The sequence below is a fragment of the Elgaria multicarinata genome, chromosome 1, assembly GCF_023053635.1.
Source record: "Elgaria multicarinata webbii isolate HBS135686 ecotype San Diego chromosome 1, rElgMul1.1.pri, whole genome shotgun sequence".
In the NCBI taxonomy this organism is placed as follows: Eukaryota; Metazoa; Chordata; class Lepidosauria; order Squamata; family Anguidae; genus Elgaria; species Elgaria multicarinata.
This window is the reverse complement of record NC_086171.1, coordinates 102,085,530-102,107,573: the sequence shown is the minus strand read 5'-3', so window position 1 is coordinate 102,107,573 and position 22,044 is coordinate 102,085,530. Positions and strand designations below refer to the sequence as shown.

At 41.6% G+C, this 22,044-nt stretch overlaps 1 protein-coding gene across 2 annotated transcripts in view; it reads left to right on the top strand.

Moving 5' to 3' along the window:
* Positions 1-22,044, top strand: part of COP1 (COP1 E3 ubiquitin ligase) — a 163,932-nt gene that overhangs the window by 53,278 nt on the left and 88,610 nt on the right. For both annotated transcript variants that reach the window (XM_063134089.1, XM_063134080.1), the window contains exon 12: positions 11,706-11,849. In XM_063134089.1, the coding sequence (XP_062990159.1) occupies positions 11,706-11,849 (144 nt within the window). The remainder of the gene's footprint in view (positions 1-11,705; positions 11,850-22,044) is intronic.

Sequence of the window (22,044 nt, the reverse complement as noted above, 5' to 3'; positions counted from 1 at the left end):
AAATATAGGAAACATGTACATTTCCTCTTACTTTTGTATAACTTAATCTTCATTTTTCTCTTTTGCTTAATTTATTCTGGTACTGCTAACCATGGGAGGGGGCAGAAGTACTGAATCCCCAAACCCAGCCAATAAAAGCCTTATTTTGGCCATTGCATATACATTTTCAATCCTCTCTATTATTATATTTTAAATGATTGGAGATTCTCAGAAAACTGATTCCTACTTTTACTATCACACACTTTGCTTTTGCAGAATTGCAACATTCTTATAGTCCTTACTGGTATGGAAACACTCCAAAGCTGTAATGATTAATATAGTGATGTTTCATGTGATCTTCTATGTGACATCCGTCAGGAAAGAGTCCGTGTGTGTGTGTGTGTGTGTGTGTGTGCTTGTTTTTTGTTTTTAAGGGAATAGAAGTTTAGAGCTCAGATGCAATCCTTACATTTATATTATCTCATAGCCACTAAGTGAATAAGTGTAATCAGGAAATAGGCCATTGTGTTTTTAATGAGTTGTTTGGTTGCCAACTAACTCCAAGACAACACCATTTGTTTTTATGTGTATTAAGACCTAGGTTCTCCCAGCAAAATTTCCTTCAGCTATGGCTGTAAACCAGAGGTGTCAGTTATGTTATGTCTAAGCATTACGAGTATGAGTACATAACGCCTTGTATGTTTTCTGGAATGTTGGGTTTCCTTTGCTGTTAGCTTCATCAACTTTAAAATCTTTTATAAGAGGCATGTTCTGAGAGCCACTATTTTTAGGGAATACAGTGGCACAGATGAACTTCCCAGGTAACTTAGCTGCACACTGCTTTGCCTTGCACATCCATTTGAACTGAGTATTAATCAGTTAATATCTACAGAATTCCCTGTCCTATTCCTTTGAATAGCTGGCTTCCTGATGCTCAATTGCAGGTTTCTGTTTTTAAATAAATGGTTTCTTTTCATGATGACAATGTACATTTGATTTGCATAAACAAAGAGCAGTTTCTACCTCGAAAGTGTACCTTGCTAGAAGTGTGGGCTTATGTGAATGCTGCATGCTTGCCTACAAGATGATATATAGGAAAAAGTATCACATATGAAACACTTGAAAAGCATTCAACCAAACTTGTAGGAATTTAATTATCCACTCCTGTTTTGTATGGTATTCATCATGCAAAGTCAAAAATTTGAAATGCATTATCACGCAGTGTTGTATTTAGTGCTATAGAATGCCAGCAGGTTTGCTGGTATCAATTATTTCTATAGCATGGAAATGATTATGGTACTTTTTATACTCTATGTTAGTGAGGCAAAGAGGGGTAATACTTGAGAAATATCTTTACTCAGTGGTAAAATGCCTTGAGTCATTAGTAAATTTCTCATCAGATAAAAGTACTTTTGTGGAGCTTGTAGGGTCTTAAATCCAGAGAAGAGAGCTTCTAACCCCAGAGTTTGCAAAGATAGATTTGGAAATTTAATAGTAAAAATGCTAGAAAAATTATATGAGGCAAAAGTTTTCCAAAGGAGCTGTAGGGGTCAGTCCAAACATAAACCTAAGAAAGATGTTAGGGCCCAGCCTAGGTTGGACTTTTTCATCTCTTTGCCCTCCAGGGAATTGGACTTCTCCCCTAGTCCCTACTCCATTCTCTCAGAGAGTATACTACCTTCCAGTCTCCTGAGTTCACCCATCAGGATCCCAACTCAGAAAAAATGGAAAAAATGCTCCCACAGCCCATCTTAAGTGGAAACCTCTGTGTCAAAAGCAAAAAAAAAAAAAAAGTTGGGTGGGCCCACTATCAGATTCTAAAAACAAACAACCATTGTTTTTATACCATTTATGTTTTGATGGTTTTAAATTTTGTATACTTTTTAATGTTCACTGTTTTTAGCTTTTGTAAACCGCCCAGAGAGCTTCGGCTATGGGGCGGTATAGAAATGTAATAAATCAAATCAAGGAAGAGGGAGAGTTTTCTGAGGAGGATACTGAAACTCCAGTCAGGAGAGGCTGTTCTCTCCTGAATCCTTTCTGGGCCATTTGGTAAAGGTACACCAAAATTTGCAGATCACCGGGGAGCAGCTGAGTCCAGAAGAACAAGACTGTGCCCCCAAAGGGGCCAAATCAGCTTTTCCTCAAGGACCACTGAAGCCCATATCCCCCTCCCTACGAATCCTTCAAAAGGGTTTGGAAGCAGGAATGGGCCAGCCAATCTGAGACCATCAGTATATAAACTGGTTAACAAATTGTATGATCTTCCCACACCTGCCTTCCAAGGCCATGGACCTGCTGAAGATTCCAGTTGTTGATGGCCAGTGGAAGCATTGACATTCACAGCCGTTCTCTTTTCAGAAGGGGAAAGAGCCCCCAGAGACCTGTGTTATATGAAAATGGAGGCAGCCCTCCACAAAGTGTCCATGTTCATAGCCTTCAGGACATCTGCAACTAATTCCTTCTTTTCCAGAGCCATTCAGCTCTGGGCAGGAGAAATGGTAGTGGCAGAATCTGTGCTCATGAATCTTTGCCTATAAAGGATGGACTGGAAAAGATTGAACTCACAGTTGCTCTCTTGGTGGACTCTTCCCTAGCTAAACACTGGAAATTGGTGTTAAAACAGCCTGGCTCATAGACACATCTAGTTATGCAACTGTGGCGTTGACTCAGACTCTCAGGCAAGTCTGGCCAGCTTTCTCTTTGAGGAAGCCAAGATCTTTGGTCAGCTATTGGAGAAGGTAATGTTTGAGACCAAATACAAGACTAAAGCCCTTCAGGCTGCCTAGAGAGATGAATGAAAGCAGAATAACCAATGTTCCTTTCACCCCAACAAAATCTCCAGAGCCTGCCCTTTGGCTATATTAAAGACAAAGTTGAATTGCTGGCCAAGTCTTCCAACAAGTCTACTTCCCCTATGTGCTACAGTCTCTTCTCAAGTTCTAGAAAGGTAAAGGAACACCAGGGATACTATCTTTGTCCCACTCCATCACTCGATAGGAGATTCTTCACTGTTTGCAAGAAACCACATTTTTGGGCTATACAGTGGAATTTGTGCCAAACCCAAGAACAAATTCATCACCTCTCCATGATCAAAGAACCTGGAAATACACTGGAAATTTCTGCAAGTCATAGAGTAGGGGTTGACAGCTTAGTGCCTGTGGACACTAGTGTGCCCCCAGACACCTTTTCTAGTTCCCCCTAAGGTACACTAACCCTTCCACTTTTTTTCAATTAACACCTTTTCTTACCAGCAGCTGGGATTGCTGTGAAATATGTTTCTATTGGTGCTGAAAATTGCAGGTTCAAAGGAGTTGCTTAGGGGAATAGGTTCAGACCTCATCTCTGCCTTGTGTATAGTCTTTTGGGCAGCTTACTTGTCCTTTGCCGTGCCTCCCATGGCAGCAGTTTTGTAGTGGTGGCGAGGGCAATTTCTCAGTTTGCCAAATGTACCCATGGCCTAAAAAGGTTACTTACCCCAGCCATAGAGCAACCTCTCCCAACCTGGTGCTCTCCAGATGTTTCAGACTCCAACTCTCAATAGCCACAGCTAACATTTAAGGGGAATTTTCCAATATTGAACATTTGTAAAGCTGTGATGTAGGCTTCAGTACACAACTTTACTGACATTACAGAATAGATGTACATGACATTTCAGTGGAAACTCCTACAAAAAGCTGTTGGTTTGTAGGGCATTGATTCCTATGGTGGCCCAACTTAATTCTTACGAATTTGCTATGTCCCAAGATAAGGAAATGACCTTACTTCGAATTTCTATCCTCAGAGACTTCCTCCCACCCTAGAGGTAGCAGTGCCATGGAAGTATGATGGCCATGTTACGGTGCCTGCTCACACCATACATGATTGGGAAACAGACATCCCTGGCTTCAGTTCCTTCCCTATCCCTTTACCATGGGTTTGTTTTAGCTTGTTGCATGCTTTTTTGCTAACATTAGTTTGCTATTATTTGTTAGTCCAGTTAACATTTACAATGGTTGGTTTGGAGAAGCCTTTTCCAACCTGCTTCCCTCCCGATGCTTTGGAGTACAACTCCCAGGATTCCTGATGATTGACAATGTTGGCTGGGGCTGATGGGAGTTGAAGTCCACAATATCTTGGGAGGGCACCAGATTGGGGAAGGCTGCTATAAAGATTGGTCTTTTTCTTAGTGTGAGGCTGGATGCTCTTGTCTTCCAGTCCAGTCTGGGAGGTATGGGTGGTCTCTGAAGAGCAATAATTTTGGCTGTGCCTACAAACTACAGACGGGGGGCACCATTCTGAGGTAAAAGAATGCCATCCAAGAGTCTCTGAGAACAGAAATTCATCATAAGAAAATTTCTTTTATTTCATATATAATACAGAGCTAAAATATAACAATAAGGACCAGTTTAGAAATAATGATCCTGGGCTTAATAAAACATAGTTTTTAAAGCCAGAAATAAGCATTGTGCCAATGTTCTCCCGTCTCCCACTGTGCATTAATTTCGTGTTGCATCGGAAATGGGAAATAGTTGTTTAATTTTGTACTCCTAGGTATAGTGTGAAACCAATACCTGATCCTGGTTGCATATTGTATCTTGGAACCGAAGATTAAACGCCAATTTCCTAGTACTGAATGCAATGGGAAACTGGTTTAAAGAAACCACAATACAAGCATTGATGCTAATACATGAGATGGGGTGTGGAGTGTGTAGATATGACACTCATTCCTGGCCTAATAAAACAATTGAATTATTGTGTTCCAACTTGCCCTAAATATTTCTCTCTGGGTCCTGCTTTTTCCAGTGCATTGCTGCAAAATAACTCTGCATTCTGGTATAATGTAGTTTTCTCATAGCAGTAGGTGGTGCTGGATGAACCCAAATGGTGCCTTTCCACGCTACAGTACGAAGTATATACATATTAGAGCCAGAACGGCTAGGTCTATGAACAGCCTGGACATTTTAAAATGAGTTTCAAACTGTAGTAAAAGTTTTACTCCCATTCTACCCAGCGGATAAACATTTGTAAGATAGTTCTTTATCTTTTCATTAGTTTTCCGCCTGCAATGTCTTTGGTTCTCAAGCCAAAGCAAATGTCACTGGTTTGTGCTCATGCTTTTTAGTGTTGTTGTTTTTTAAAAAATAATTTTTGGCAGTCCATTTACAGGCATTTAAATGCTGATTTAGTATTGGCAAGTATATAGCCTGTTATATAACCACTCAAAGCTTGTGTATCTAACTAATAAAACCTCCTTAGGTAAGAGGATTTTTGTTTCCTATAACATGATACCAGACATGGTAATATTTCTTTTTCAGCAGCAGAAGGCTGAAGTTATAAATTGAATCCAAGTAGATGAATAGCTGCTATCAGTTTAGTTATGCCATTGCACAATCCACAGGGCAACAAACAGTAGCTGACACAGCAGTTCAATTAAGATTGTGGTACGAATAAATCCATTGTGGTGGAATAGGCTCCTGGTAGTAAAACCCTTTCTTGAGACAGAGTGAGTTGACAAGGCAACACACCGCAAGGCGATCAAGTGCACTGCAAAATGCAATTCTACTAGGAAGCTTCTACAAATTAATCCTGGAAGCATACCTCTCCCCTTTAATTTTTTCCATGAAATGGCATTGAACTGTAAGCACTGTTATTTCTGTGAGGCATTAATCTGTACCTCAGAAATGGCACCATTCATCTTCTACATCATGACTTAAGAGAGTGAGTATTTCACTAGGGATCGGCACCTCCAGGCTTGCAGGCATGTAACTTGGTCTGGACACTTGCTGCTTCAGTTTCAAAGCTGTGACCAAGCTGTTTAATTCAGTTGAACATTGTATAGCCGCCGGTTGATTTTCTGTTTCTCGTATGCCTCATGGTGGAACCCAGTATTTTGCGTAGGTTCAAAGTTTTGTCCATACGTTTAGTGAGGCTCAAAAATGAGACATGCCTAGATGGTGGTAGCAGTAACAATCAGATGTATATTGAACTAGTCACTGGAGCCTGTTCCACATAGATCTGTGCCATGAGGCAATTGTCAGGAGGCTCCTTTAAAGGGAGGAATTGGTTGTGCGAATTGGTCTCAAAAGGGGCATAGGAGTTAAAGAATGGGACCTGGTGTGGGAAAGGACTGGGCACGCCTTTTGGTTATCACTAGTTGCCCTTGGTGATTGGAAGACCCCAAACTGGGAAGCATCTGATCATCCAGTGCAGGGCGGGAAGAGCAGCAAAGGCAATCTTCACCTCCCCGTCCTCATGCTCTGCAGGTTTCACTAGATGGGCCCATGTAGCTAGGGTGTTTTGACTGGGGAGGGAAGGGGGCTGGAAATGGCTCAGGATAACTTGTAGAAGAGGAGGCTGGCCTCTCCTATCTCCTCCCTTACCTGCCCACTGGAAGCTTTTTTAACTTTTGTAAACCACCCAGAGAGCTTCGGCTATGGGGCGGCATATAAATGTAATAAATAAATAAGGTTCCCTTTTCCTCCTCCTCTCAAGTTACTTTTCTGATCTTGGAGGGTAGCTGGTGCAGTTCTTTCCACACCAGCTTCAAGGGGACAAGGGAGCCTAGGTCTTCAACTCCCCCTTCCACGTTGGAGCACTGTCTCTGACCTCGGAAGAGGGAATCCGAACAATTCTATGGTCCCTGGGATGCTCGCCCAAGGACCATAGAATCACGCTCTTATTGAGTTTTGTTTGGGGTGTACCACCAGCAAGAAAATAAAGACATTGTCCATATAGTCAGTGTGGTGTAGGGGGGGTAGTGCATTGAACCAACCCCCATGAAGCTCCTTGAATAATCTTGAGTCAATCACATTCTTTCTCTTAACCTAACTGACTGCAAAGTGTGGTTGTGAGGATAAAGTAGGTTAATTCCATATACATCCCCCAAGCTCCATGGAAGAGGGGTGAGATGAAAGTGTAATAAACAATAAAATGGAGGAAGTAATTGGTAACAGGTCTCAAAATTATAAGGGATATTCCAAGATAATCTTGAACTTAGAATTCCTGTCAACTGCACTCTGAATTGATAACTCAATTTTATTACCTTCATGAAGCCAACACAATCTGTCTGAAATCAGCTTTTTGTCCTCTGTTTCCCCTTAAAACTTTGAAAAACAGCAGTTGAATAAAGCTACTGGGATGCTTGTAGACCAATTTGGAATGAATTTGAGCGATCTTATCTGCAAAGGGTTTTGCAAATTGATCATAGCAGACCATCAAGAAATCCTCCATCCTGAAGAGCATGATGTTAAAAGGCCTCTCACTTCTCAAAACAGTTCTGCTGGCCACCTGAGTGGATGCAGTGGTGATAGAAAAAATGAGATTAGTTTGTTACCCTGGAATAGGCCCTAAAACAGACTCTTATCTTGTGTTTGGTCAGGTCAGCCTCATCTCAAGTTTTTCTTCACCATTGTCTAGCTGTCATTCCACTGTTTTCATTACTGTCAGCTCCCCAAGGAGCCAAGCTTGGCTCTCAGAAGTGGGAAAAGGTACTTGGGAGCAATCTCTGTCAGGAGCCCACACCATTTCCTCATTCCAGAGGTTGGCTGGGACTTCAGCAGAACGTCAGTCATGGAAATGATAATTTTTTTTGAGAGCTGTCAAAATCTATATGCTTCCCAAGGATCAACCATCCTAGTAGACTGCTACCTCTGCATGATCCAGAGAGTATTACCTGCTTTGAAGTCCATGCTAAAGTATACCACTCTCTCTCGTGCAAGCACTTGAGTCATTACTGACTCCCAGAGGGACGCCTGCTTTCGCTGACGTTTTCTTGGCAGACTTTGTAGTGGGGTGGTTTGCCATTGCCTTCCCCAGTCGCAGTTACCTTTCCCCCAGCTATCTGGGTACTCATTTTTCCGACCTCGGAAGGATGGAAGTCGACCTGAGCCGGCTGCCTGAGAACCAGCTTCCGCTGGGATCGAACTCAGGCTGTGGGAAGAGTTTCAGCTGCAGTAACTGCTGCTTACCACTCTGCGCCACACGAGGCTCAATAAAGTATACCAATAAAGAAGCTAATTCTCAAACCATGGTGGTTACTGCATGTAGGTTTCAGAGCCTGTCAGCTAATATGGGCCTGTATGCATTCCATAAATCCAATGGAGTATTTAGGGCAGGATGTTTGGTCATGCCAAAGTGAAATGTTCTACAAGTGATAGATGGTGTTTCTCTATGTTCTTTTCTACCCCTGGGGGTGGGGGTGGGGTAGAATGGGGAGGCATTCTTTTTCAGATTTTTGGTTTGCATTAAGCCTACCTCTCAGAGAAGACCCTTCTCAAAAATCCAAAACTGCTGGATATCTTAATGGGATATTGTTTAGTCTATTGGTTATTTGAGCATTTTGCACATTATGAGAAACAAGTGGTAACTTGTTAGGAGAGTGGTTGTCGCTGCAGTTCTTGGGGGGACACAGTTGCCCCCTTGGAGGAACACGACAAGCAGCTACGTCAGTATACACATACAAGTTTATAGTACATCATATAATAAATATCTCCCTGGCTGAAGCACCATTTAGGTGGAGGTATGGTACCCATGTTGTCTATGAGCTACATATTTTTTTAGCAATATTTGTTTCGGTATTTGTAAACAGACTTGGGTACTTTGGCAGAAAGGTGGGACAGAAAAGTATCAAATAAATTAATAAATAATAGGATTGAGAAGCCTTAGCTTGGTTTGGGAAGCTGCCAGGTAGCCACTTTCCTTCCCATCCTAGTGATCTTGACCTTGCTCATGGCCAAGAGGAGTTGTTATTCTATCCTAGATATGGTGAATGCTTCCTTTTCGTGACACTGTGAGTGGTAATTGACAGGTAAATTTCTCTTTCTAACTTCGTAAGATTCTCTGAATGACAACTGCTTAATTAAGCTATCTTGTACAGTTTTTTAACAATGAGGTTTGAAATTGGAAAAATCATCATCTCAGTGGAAAAGTAGTTGTATAACTCCTCTGTGTCAGAAGAGGAATAGAATACTCCTTTTTTGGCAAAAGAGGGCCTCTGCATTTCATCCTCCGCAGTTCTTGCCAAATGTGGGAAAGAGAGGGGATCAGATAAACATCTTCGCACGCATACACCACTCGTTCATATTTGACAATCATCGCTGTTCTGTTTTGAACTTTTATTTTTAATACATTTCCCCCTGATAGTTTCACAATACATCTGAATATGTAAGATGAATAGGGATGTCCATTGTCTGTGTGGGTCTTTTCTCAGTTGTTGTTCCACAAGGCTTTCAATATTTTCTCATTTTCAGAATAAGCTTAAAATGAAGGAATAGTGCTATTCTGTGCTTTAACCATGGGTCAAACTAGACATTACAGCCACCAAGAAAAAAGCCTCACCTACGTTTAGTTTTCTCCCTCACCATCCATCACGTCTACTACAACGTGCTTCATGTTGTGACATCACAACTCTCTGTGTTTTCCTGCTCTGTAAATGGCATGTGGTAGGGCAGTGTGGAATATTTATGTTATTACGTGAGCTAAGTTCTGCAAATATTATGGCGAGGAAGAAGAAAAACTATATGCGGGATGAGCTTTTTATTGTCAAGTGTATAGTAAGTCAAATCTGGCCCTATTACAGCATGCTATATGATACAACTGAGTGAAGATTCTTGCTTTTTCAAAAGCACCTGCAGTTTTACATGTGATGTGTGTAAACAGAAGTGAAAACTATTGCATCAAATCGTAAAAGTAAAAGCTACCCAAGTTTTCCTTTCTTTTTCTTCTTACATTAACAGTTAGTTCTCCCAGGTTAAAAGTGGTGTGCTATTTAAAGGGGGTGAGGAGGTGTACTTGGAGTCTTAACTGTGAAAGAAATCAATCAACAGTTGCCCTGTAGCATATTTATTCAAATACCACAGGACAAATCCTCCCCCCTACTTTCACAGTATGAGCTGTCGACTTAGACATTTGGGTATTTTGTAATGTGGAAGGCAGAGAGGAATTGAAAAACAGCTGGAGCATCTGGGCAAAGCTACCCAGCTGTAGGAGAGCTATTGTGGAAGTGTACAGAAGTGGTCAGTGACTGTGTTCACGTGATCATAGAGGGAAATAAGCCATGTGCTGTTTTAGGGTTCAGGGGTGTCTTGCTAACCATGACAACAAGCCACATGACACGGCAAGCCATGCTGGCAAGGTTAATTATTCAAATTCCCCTGGATTTAGTGGAATTTACATATGAACTAGGGCTGTATCCCTGAAACTGAGGCGAGGCAGGCTGATTCCGCCCACCTCGCCTTGGTTCTGGGTCAGCCCCAGGTGTCCCAAAGCCGAAGCCAGTTGGCACTGAAGCTTCGGGGCGCCTTGGCCTGCTTCAGAGTAGCACTGGGCCGCTCTCCCTGCTCACCTGCCACCATTGCTGCCTCCTCGCTCCTGCCGCCATCACCACCACTGCATCTGAGAACCAGGCCACGATTTTAAGATTGCGGGGGCTCTGATCTATGGCCACAAACTACGGTGGCCACAGGTACTAATCAGAGCCCCCGCGATATCTTAAAATCACAGCCTGGTTCTCAGATGCAGCGGCGATGGTGGCAGGAGCGAGGAGGCGGCAATGGCAGTGGCAAGTGAGCAGGGAGAGGGCGGTGAATCCAAAGGACTCATGGCCGTCCTTGCTACCTGCTTTTCTGGGTGCCTGCTGCGCAGCTGGTACCCAGAGACTTGCAAGGCCGAGTTGCCTCGGCCCCCCCGAATCTCACCTCGGCTTTGGCACCAAGGGAAGTCGGGCAACCCCCGAACCACCCAAGTCGGGGCTGTTTCAGGGGTTCCGAACCAGCCTCCGAGGCGAATCGGGGGGACCATGCACAGCCCTAATATTAACTTGTGTTTTCACATCTGTTTACACATATTATTGCCCCCTCCGTGATTGTGCAAACAGGCCCAGTGTTCCAGAAAAACTCATTGACCTGATTCGCATGTAACAAGAAGCAACTGTGGGGGAATTTCTCTATGGGCTTCTCATTGAGGTGATGGCCACCATTTTTGATTATTCAAGCTGCAACCCCCAAACAGCCAATGTGTTCTGGGTGGCTTGTCAAGCACCCCAACAATCCACTCTTGCTGGGTTTGCACGTAACAACAAGCTATGGCATGCCCATGCAGCAACTTGAATATTAAAAATGGTGGCTGGTGCCATGACAAAAATCCCTGCAGGAAAATTTCCCCATGGTGGCTTCTTGTTATGTGCAAATATAAGGTAGTGATGAACTGGTCATGCACTGGGATAGTGCAAAATATTCTTCTGGAACCACTTTAGGCTTGCCGTGTTGTCATTTTGAATAATGCTGAAAAGCAGAGCATCCTCTCTTTGCTTATCTTGAATATGTCAGAAATAATGTTGCTTCCCCCTTTCTTTTTCATTTCTTGTTTTATTTCTCCATTGGTTAAACTTCCTTCATAATTTTAAATTAAGTGTTCTTATTTGTGGAGGCTGGGCTCATCAGTAAGGGTTATGTACACTTGGGAGGTATCAAACGGTACTGTTGTGCAAGTATGGATAAACCTATCGCTTTCACTTTCTCTCCCATTTATGAAAAATATGTGTACATTTTGAAAAGTACTGATAAAAAATGAACCAAACAAAATTCTATTAGATTTTATTACTCTTCTGTCAAATAATAACAATACTATACATAACAACAACAACAACAATAATAATAATATGATGATGATAATGCGAGGAATATGCACTGTTCACACACTTTGGATCTTATGCAGCCTCTTCTGTTTGTGCTTTTTCTTCTTCTTAGTATTGAGTTTGACCGGGACTGTGACTATTTTGCCATTGCTGGGGTGACAAAGAAGATCAAAGTCTATGAATATGGCACAGTTATCCAGGATGCAGTTGATATTCATTACCCAGAAAATGAAATGACATGTAATTCCAAAATCAGGTATGTGTTGCCTCTTACCTTTGATTTAGAGATGTAAGGATGATGTTTTATGTCACTGCTCCACCAACCCCAATTTTTGAGGAGCACCTATCTGGTTGACTCACTGAATATAAAGACTTGAGGGCCTGTAGGGTTATTCTTATAAACAAACCAAGTGAGCCTATGTCATAAGTATGCATGCCAAAAGCACAAATTCCTTCACTTCCAGAAATGGGCACTCATTTGCATATTGATAACATTGCTACAGCTTTGTTATGAGGTATAACCACCAGAAACATTTTTACAAAAAAAAAATATTTTTTGCATTGAATCTTAAATATCTTCAGGAGAAGGTGTTTAAACTTTACTGAGAAACTTGGACCTGCCCTAACTGTCACTGAAATCTGAAATGTGGCCCCAAATATGAGCCCACCCCCCACCCACCCCATGCAAAAACAGATTGTTTGCTACCCCTCAAAGATAACTGAAGTATTGCTTTCCTGTGTTTTTTGCTGGTCTGCTGATGTGGAAAGCTGTATCTCTCTGCATATTCAATATTAGAAGTTTGAGTTCATTTCAAATCTTTATGTTGTCAGTTTTTAAATGGTTTTTAAACCATCCTAATTGTGTTCCAGTCCCTTACATAAGCTAATTTTCCCTGTCTGCAGTGAAATTCTCCTTTTAAAAAGCAAATATTAATTGAGATGGATTCTTCAGTAATTTTAGTCTATTACAAGTTTTCTACACAAAATTCAGTTATCCAAGTTCTTTGGACAATGAGTTGCAGTCCAGAATGCATAGTTGGCCAGGGCACTAGTGATGGTTGGTTACTTAGCTTTAGACCTGGGTCAAGGCTATAAATATAAAGCTACCAAGGTACGAAAATTCTTTTTTGTTTTACAAACTTCTTATAGTTTCAAGATAGGTGAAACCAATAGTAAAGCACATTCACTTGGTCCACTACTTACATGCTTCAGTTCTCCAAATAACTTTAATGTAGTAGTTGAGCTAAGTCTTATACGCCTTCATAAAAGAAAATAAAAATATGCATACCTAGGAAGCATGATTTCTCTGAAGTCTAGGTAGTTCCTCCTGACTTGCTTTGGGCAGACAACCGTGGTACCCCTCCCCTAGGGATCCCTTCCCTGAGGCTATAGGTACGTTTGTAGTGTATAAGAGGGGGTTATCCTTTTCACTTCAAACCTTGCCCCTTACACACTTTCAATCCCAGATCAAGGAAATACTGCTTTTCCTACCAGACTTTAACCACTCTCATTACTGCTGCCACCATATATTCCCAAAAGTATGTATTTTGTCTCACTTTGACTATCTTGAATGATAGATGCCACACTGAATGTTGATGAACAAAATATGTCAATTACTTATTAATAACACTTTAAAACAGTAGGTAGATGTATTTGTGTATGTTCAATAAAGCACTGAAGTTATTGTTTCTCTTTTATTATACCTATCCTATTCTCAACTCCTCCCTCAACTCGTCCCTGCACTCTGTAACACTCACTCACTGTCTTTCTACAGACACTCCTGTTTAAAACAGACGACTCATGCTCTCCACCAGTCACCAGCACCCCGACATTCCATTCATTCTCTCCCCCATCCCCACTTAACTCACTTACCTATTCACTCTATATAATTGATATTGACAGCATTACCATATATCTCATCCTGTAAAATACATGACATGGCCAGGCATCACACAACATTTCCATACCAACCTGTAAAATACATTATATTACATAACCAGGCATCACATCAACACCAAGAATACCTGAAACATGGGACATGTTTTGGCACAATGGTGCTGTCAGATGGACAGATGCACAATCCTCTTTTTTGTCCTAGATTCGTTCTATGTGCATGGAGACCTGTAAAGGCTAAGAAACAGACATATAACAATTCCTGTGGCTACTCAAAGTACAAATGTCACAACAAAAGCCATGCATTCTCCTCCAGTAGTTCCTCAAGATCTAGGTCCTCCAGTATAAATTCCTGTAGATCTTGTGTTAGCTTAATTCACAGATGACTATCTCCAAGTGTCAGCTTAAGTCATCAGTAGGGATGGCCCATGCCAATGTAAGGTTCTAGTTGTCCTATCACCTAGTCTGGCACCTTGGGGATTCAGGGTAATGAGTTAATGGGAATCATGTCTAGCTTCCTACCCTGGGCTCACAGGCTACTGTGACTGCCTCCCATATGAGAAGAGGGAGCTCTTGGAAAAATATATAAATCCAGAAGAAAGCTTAGAATTGTGTTCAACTGCTGAGATTTTGTCCAAACTCTTTTCCAAGCCACTTAAGACTCTACCTCACAAAGATAAGCCAGAAGAAAACCATATGTCTTTCTCCTTAGCTGCAGTGTTGTTCCCCAAGCACCTTTAGAACTGCTCATGGTGCCCTTTCTAATCATTGGGACAGAGTGCTGACATGGAATGAGCTAGTCCAGCCAGACTTTGGTCCATTGCCAAAGTCTGATGAGGTAGCATTTTATCCACATACTGACTTAGCAGCTTCAGCTGAAGGCTTAGAGGATCATCATGAGCTAGTTGGGAGTTGGGCTTTTACAGCAGGCTGAGGTCTGATAAAGTAGCATTTATCTGCGTTCTCTACCAGCAGTCTCAGCTGAAGACTCCAGGCATTTTCATGAGCTGATGGGGTTTTGGGTGCTTCACCATCCTGCTATTTTGAAGTCATGGCCGTTTTTGCACAGTCTTCAAAGGTATAGTGCATTGCAGGAGACATTGGCTATGCTCTTGTTTCTTTGTCCAGGAGAAGTTGCAGCTGGTCCACCAGCCTAAACTGCTGAAAATTTGCCAGAGAAGCTATCTGGGCCCTAGTGACACAGTTGTATCTAGAGTTCCCCCAGTCTATATACTTGAGCCTTTAGGGCAGGGGTTCCCAACAGGGCTTCCGAGGGTGCAGGTGCACTCTTGAGACCTTTGATTGCGCCTTCATCGTGATTTCTATGTATACAAGGCATGTCTGCTAGCTTCCTGACTGCTCTATATTTTTAAGACTATGGACCTCAACTTGGAGTTTTGTCATGCTTCCTTGCTCTCTTATTGGCCAATAAGAGAGCAATAAGAGAACAATTGTAACCTAATAGGTTACAATTCAGTGTCCTTACTCCCATGCTATGCCTGCTAAGAGTGAGTTTGAGTGGAGGGTGGCTTTGACGGAAGGGAAAGGTAAGTGTTCCCCTGGAATGCAAACCAGCAGTATGGGGATGGGACTGAGTGGGGTGGTGTCTTTTCCATCTGAGAGGGAAGCACAGGAAAAGGGAGGTCATTTCTTGCTCACCCTCTTATCTGCATTTTTGGGGGTGAAGGGGATGGTAATTGGTCTCCAACCCTTTATTTTGATATGTTGGGAAGTGCAGTTCTTGTCATCTGTGCCCTTCTGTTTGTTTGTTAGGCTTCCGTTGGTAAAGTAATGGAATTTCCAGCCCATTCACTCATCTGCCTGCATTCTGGATATTGTTTGGTGCATGTGGGAGCATGTGCCAAGTTAAGGATTTTGCCGCATGTGCGCTCACATGCTTATGCTATTTTTGTTCCTTGTATGAGCTACATTTCTAGGCTTGCTGGCTGCCCCACCCAGCCCAATTTGTTTGGTTTTTGTGGTGTGTGAGGGCAGAGGGCATTATCAACTATTTGTTGATAATGTTTGGATGTCCGTATTTCTATTATATTTATTTCTTATTAAATTATTTCATATTTGAAATATTTTGCAGACTTGTCATCTTTCTGACTTGACCCCCCCCGTGCCCATTTTGTGAATAGCCACACCCCCACGGTGGCCGTTGTGTGAGCTACCATACACCCCATGGCAACCGTTTTGTGAGTGGTCATGCCATTTTGTCATTGATGCCCATGGCACTTTTTCAGGATCCCCATAGGCTGTAAAAGGTTGGAGACCCCTGCTTTAGGGGTAGTACATCCCCATTCAGAACAAGTTGAATACCATTTCACTGAAAAGATGAACCACCTACCAATTGAATCTATCTTGTTGGGGTTGAGTTTCAGTTTATTGGCCAACATTGAGCATATCACTGGTATTACTTCCTCTCCTTCCTCAGTTATTTCCCCCTGGACCAAAATTAGATTGTAAACCTCGCTGAGCAAGGACAGGTCCTCTTGTGCTGTGTAAAGTGCCACACACATTTATGGCACTTTTTAAAATAAAGTAACATTTCACCTTTATTCATATGTAGTAAAAGTGGAGGCTCTGAACATATTCTTTTCTCTCTCTCTGAAGCAATCTGGTTTTGCATGGGAGAGAAGGTCCTTAAATAACTATGCTTTTAGTAATACATTTATTAGTTAGGCTTGCGTAAAGACTTTTCAGATGATTTCATACTCATTTCTAGATTCTCTACGTCAACCTTACCCAACATGGTTCCCTCCAGACATTTTGGACTTCATTCCTGACCATTGGCTTGTTGGCTGGGGCTGATAGGGGTTGAAGTCCAAAACTTCTGGAGGGCACTAGATTGGGGAAGGCAGCTCTAAGTCTTCATTATGTGGAGTTAAAAGGTAATCCGTGATGCTCAAGGTAATTTGGAGGATCTTGCTTAGTGCAACTGCTAAAGGTGGTATATCTAAAAAGTTGAATTTGTTCAAGAAGTGGCTTGTTTAATACATCTTTGGTGCTGTTCTACACTTTCTAGAAAAATGTGACTTTTTTTTATTATAAAACACTTTTAGGTGATGAAGAGAAATCAATAAATAGGAAGTAGATTGCTTTGTCCGGCGAGATAATTTGATTTTAAATAAAACTAGTATTACAGGTTTATGGTGTGTGAAGAAACTTACATAGGTGTTAATGGGCCACTTAGTGATTGCGAACTATAACATTTTTCATCTGCCAGTTTGGATGTTGTCTCCTCTTACCTGAGTGGTTTGCATTTTAGGCATAATTAAGTTGTGCATAAGGATGTCAGCACCCCTATAGTCTGTACTCATGCCGCCTATTCCCAATTCTCAGGCTCCCACAAGCTTCTCTCCACTTGCTTTGAGCTCTGCAGTGGAGACGGAGTCTGTAGCTGTATTGCCTGCTGAATGCTGTTCCTCAGGACACAATCTGGACCATTTCCCTATTGATGATCTGGTTTGGGTGAGAAGGGAATATATTCTCAAAGGCACCATCATATGAGACTTGAAGTTAGACTGTTGTCTGGCCTACTACTATGTGACTCTGCTAAGATCCCAGGTGGAGAACTTTACCTTGTCTCCTTCCAGAGAACCCTTTTAAATTAGTGATACATATGCTGCAATTTAATTATTTATTGATTACATTTCTTACAATAGCTCTCTGGGCGGTTCGCAAAAATTAAAACCATTCAAAGTATCAAACCATAATATAAAATACAATGTAAAAGCTCAACCAGATAAAAACAGCAGCAATGCAAAATTACAAATTTAAAACACCAAGTTAAAATTGATTTATAGACTGTTAAAATGCTGGGAGAATAAAAAGGTCTTCACCTGGCGTCTAAATGTATATAGTGTAGGTGCCAAACAAACCTCCTTAGGGAGCTCATTCCACAGCCGGGGTGCCACAGCAGAGAAGGCCCCACTGAGCTATGACTTTTCCCCTGCTGTTTTTTGCTTCATAGCTCATCATTTTATGTTTCTATACCTGTCTTAAATTTAAGAAGTTCCAGGTTAGTTTACAATAACTTGAGAATATTAAGGAAGAGAAGAGTTTTCTTGAATTAAAACTTTTCTGGTTTTTCTTTCTGTGGAGCTTGAGGGATCAAATGCTCTACTTTTTTTAAAAAAAATAAGTGCAGTTGGTTCTGCAAATATTCCTGTAATAAATCTGAACTTGATTTTCAAATTGTGGTTGGGAGGCAGCTACAATATGTTTAGATACTTAATACTCAGTCATTGGACACATAGCTGATAGCATGTATGTAAATCCTTTGCTAGAGAAAATATAGTATCCTCAGATTTAGCAATTATACATGGCAGAACACATCACCCTATCTCTAAATCGCTTGTTGTCTGAAAGCTCTTCCATTCCTTTCACCATATACTGAAATACTGAGATGTTGTGGTACATTAGCAAACATTCTAAGTGCGCACAGAAAAGGTGTAAAAGAATGCTGGTAGACAGTTCTAAGATAATTGAAAGGCCAGTTTGGATGGGAATTAAGTCCATGCAAGCCCGAAAGGCAAGAGAAGTTGTTTGTTGTTAGCTAGTCTTTAAGAGGGAGAGGGTGTCTCTCTATAAGAGGAAAGGGTGCCCAAAGAAAAGGATGAATGTCATCTATTAGCTTTTGTTAAGCAGCTAAACTTGTGCCAGAGGTGTATAGCTGCTATGTATTTCATTTTATAGAGTTTACGCAATTGGGGACTGGTACTCATAGAATCATAGAATAGCAGAGTTGGAAAGGACCTACAAGGCCATTGAGTCCAACCCCCTGCTCAATGCAGGAACCCACCCTAAAGCATCCCTGACAGATGGTTGTCCAGCTGCCTCTTGAAGGCCTCTAGTGTGGGAGAGCCCACAACCTCCCTAGGTAACTGATTCCATTGTCGTACTGCTCTAACAAGTCAGAAAGTTTTTCCTGATGTCCAGCTGGTATCTGGCTTCCTTTAACTTGAGCCCGTTATTCCATGTCCTGCACTCTGGGAGGATCAAGAAGAGATCCTGGCCTTCCTCTGTGTGACAACCTTTTAAGTATTTGAAGTATCATGTCTCCCCTCAGTCTTCTCTTCTCCAAGCTAAGAAGAAGGAACTAATAGAGCAGGTAAGGGCAACTTTTAGCCCTTCAGATGATTTGGACTACAATTCCTGTCTATCAAAGCTATCCACATAAACTGGAGTGGACATAAAAGTGGATTGTCTAAGGCCACAGCTAGACCTAAGGTTTATCCAGGGATCATCCAGGGTTCGCCCCTGCCTGAGCACTGGTTCCCACCTTAGGTCTAGCTATGGCCTTAGTAGCCAGATTGTAGACTTCAATAAAGGTATCAGTCAGGTTGTGTGTTTTAGTTTATAATACGTCACTTAGGAACCTGGAACTGGATATGTTTGCTTCCAGAGAAGCCACAAAAGAACCAAGTATTAAGCTAGACACGGAAACCACCTGGCAGTGGCCTTAAATACTCCCTCCCTAGGTGGCTGAAATCACTACTCTGTGTTCCCATCTCTTTACCTGAAGAGGGGTTTGACAAAGTATTTCTTGTGAGTAGGTTCAATTTTTTACTAGCATTCTTTTGGCTTCATAAACCATAATTTCCCCACACCACTAAAATGGCAGTTGCTCTTCCCTCAGATTTCAAAACCACCAGGCATCTTAGAATAGGGACATGTAATGGACTCCAATCCTTTCATCCTGCATCTAATTGCATGGCTGGTGAACCAACTGCTTACAAACATTTGAATGTATGAATTTGGCTTTTACAGAATCCTAATGTTGTAGGCAATCTACTCCAACCCCCTGCTTGATGCGGGAGCATTCCTAACAGATGGCTATCCAGGCTCTTTTTCAACATCTCCAGCAAGGAAGAATCCCTCTGCAAATAGCTCTTACTGTTAAAAAGCTTCTCCTAATGTTCTGCTAAAATCTACTCTCCTGTAACTCAAACCTGTAAAATTTAGTCCTGCCCTCTGGGGCAACATCAAGCCAATCTTTGTCGTCTTCTGTGTGACAGCCCTCCAGATATTTGAAAAGTTCTACCATATTCTCCCTCAGTCTTCTCCAGGCTAAGCATACCCAGTTCCTTCAACAGGATTTGTTTTCCAAACACCTGACCATCTTTGTTGCCCTCCTTTGTACCAGTTCCATTTTGTGTATATCCTTCTTAAAGTGCAGAGCCCAGAACAGGAAACTACTTCAGATGACGTCCGACTAGTGCAACCCCCCACAAATAAATAAATAAATATTGTTTCTGATGACTTGGAAACTATGGTTCTATTAATACAAACTGAAATCACATTCCCCTCTTTTGCAGCCACATCATATTATTAGACTGGCAGCCATAGAGATCTTTTAAACTGTTGATGCTGTGGATTGAGTCTGGGAACCTCATCATGCAAAGCATGTTCTGCTCAGCTATGGCCCCTCCCACAATGAGTTACTGTACTACACTTTTAGTTCATAGATTACAAGGCTATACTCCCAAAGTAGTTGACACTTTGACAGTTGTGTGCAGAGCTTCCACAAATAGGATTTATGGTCTTACCTGAAAAGATTCATCTACTTCAGGCTGAAATCAAGCATGTTTTAGAGTTTTTGAAAAATGGACTCAGCAAAGAAACCAAGCGCTTAATAAACAGACAGATGTCTCCTTTGGGTACTATGATTGATATTGTACATAACCAAGGACAGCTTTTTACCTTTTATTTAACATTGAGGATATTATATCCCCACCTGGTTTGCACAGAACAACAACCTAGAGTACAGGTTGTGTGTGTGTTAGCATGTGTGAAATAATAATAATAATAATAATAATAATAATAATAATAATAATAATAATATTATTTGTATCCCGCCTTTTGCCCAATACTGGCCCTTACAAAATTTAAAACATACATTTTAAAACCTATGAAAAGAAATATACAGAAGTTTAAAGTATATTAAACATATTACAATATTAAAACATTAAACATTTAAAATACATGACAATTTTAAAAGTCAAATTGCACTATGTTTTAACCATTGGTTGTGAACCAGGAACAACCCAGAGTTCACAACCCAACAACAACTATGGGTGGTTCTTCTAGGTTGTTTGTGATTAACAACCCAGACTTAAATCATAGTGCAGTGTTCACATGTAGCAACAACCCATACTCAATGACAACTCATACTCATCCCATGATAACCCATAATCAACCCAAACTCAACCCATACTTTGGGTTGTGGTTAGTGCAAACCAAGCCATGGTTTGTGACTTTTACTGTGCAGTTTATTGACATCAATAAATGCCTTAATTTAATGGGGGTCTACTCTTCCAAGGGTGAGGGTCCTGTGTAGAAATCATGCAAATTCAAGAGGATTTATTTTAATTTGACCAGATCTTATTTTCACCAAGACCGTATGGAAAAACGAATGTGTGTGAGAGATGTTTTCGCTAAATGTGTGCATGATCGTGTGCGTGAGCTGTAGGAGAGGCTGTGTGGATGGGTATTTTCTGAAGGGAGGTGCTGTGTGTGCACGTGTGCACGTATGTGCACGTGCATGCATGTGTGACCTATCAGTGAGCTGGGCCTGATCCTCAGCAGGATTGCCAAATGCAAAAGCAGACAAGGCTTTTGCACCTTAAGTAGTTGAAGAGGGAATTTAAAGCAGGTGAAATATCCTCTTCTACACAATTATTAAAAGTGCAGGAGCCCTGCCCCTCTTTTGTATGGCCCCCCCAGTTGGTTGCTCTACTTTTCCTCCCCTGCCCCTTGATGTAGTTACCCAGCAGGCTGTTACACTTCTGTATGGCAGCCACTTGGCTCTCATCCTCATCAAACAGCAGCTATTCTAAAATCCAAACATGCGTTGTCTGGTGTCAGTGTTGGGCAGTGCATTTGGGGATTTTTGCTGAAGAGGAAGGGAGCTGAGCAGGTCCCATATAGAATCACCATCACCTGCTCAGATAAGGAAAGCTGGGTGGGGGAGGGACAGAAAGAACCTCACAGGCTTCACAACATGGGCTCTGTATTGGTGATAGTATCTTTAGATATTTGATGCAAATCTGTTCTCCTGTCACAGGGAGAGGGCATAACCAAATAAACAATGGCCCTGTGATGGGAGGGAGAAGGTCTGTACGGATGACACCCTCCTCTATTTTTTGGTATAAAAGTGGAGAAGACACTGTACTTGTAAACTTTATTTCACAATTTAGAAGAGATGTTCATGACCTTTTCTAGTTCTTATTGCAGTACATCATTGATTTTGCTGTTTTGGCCAATGTAGAACAGAAATGTTGTCTTTGCTTCTCAGCATTCACATTGTCCTGCTCAAAACCTTACTTGTGCATTTTTCTCCCTCTTTGAATTCCTTTGTTCTTTAAATCTGAGGTACTGATATTGCTAGAGACAAATATAGTTTTGCTCTCATATGGGTAAATAACAGGAAACCCTGGATGGTGGTGACTGGCATTTGTCATTGGAAATAAACTACAGGAAAGAGGCAAGTTGCAGAGTCTCAGTCAGATGCCGGATCTTGCCAGATCATGAACAGCAGATGCTTGTTCTTA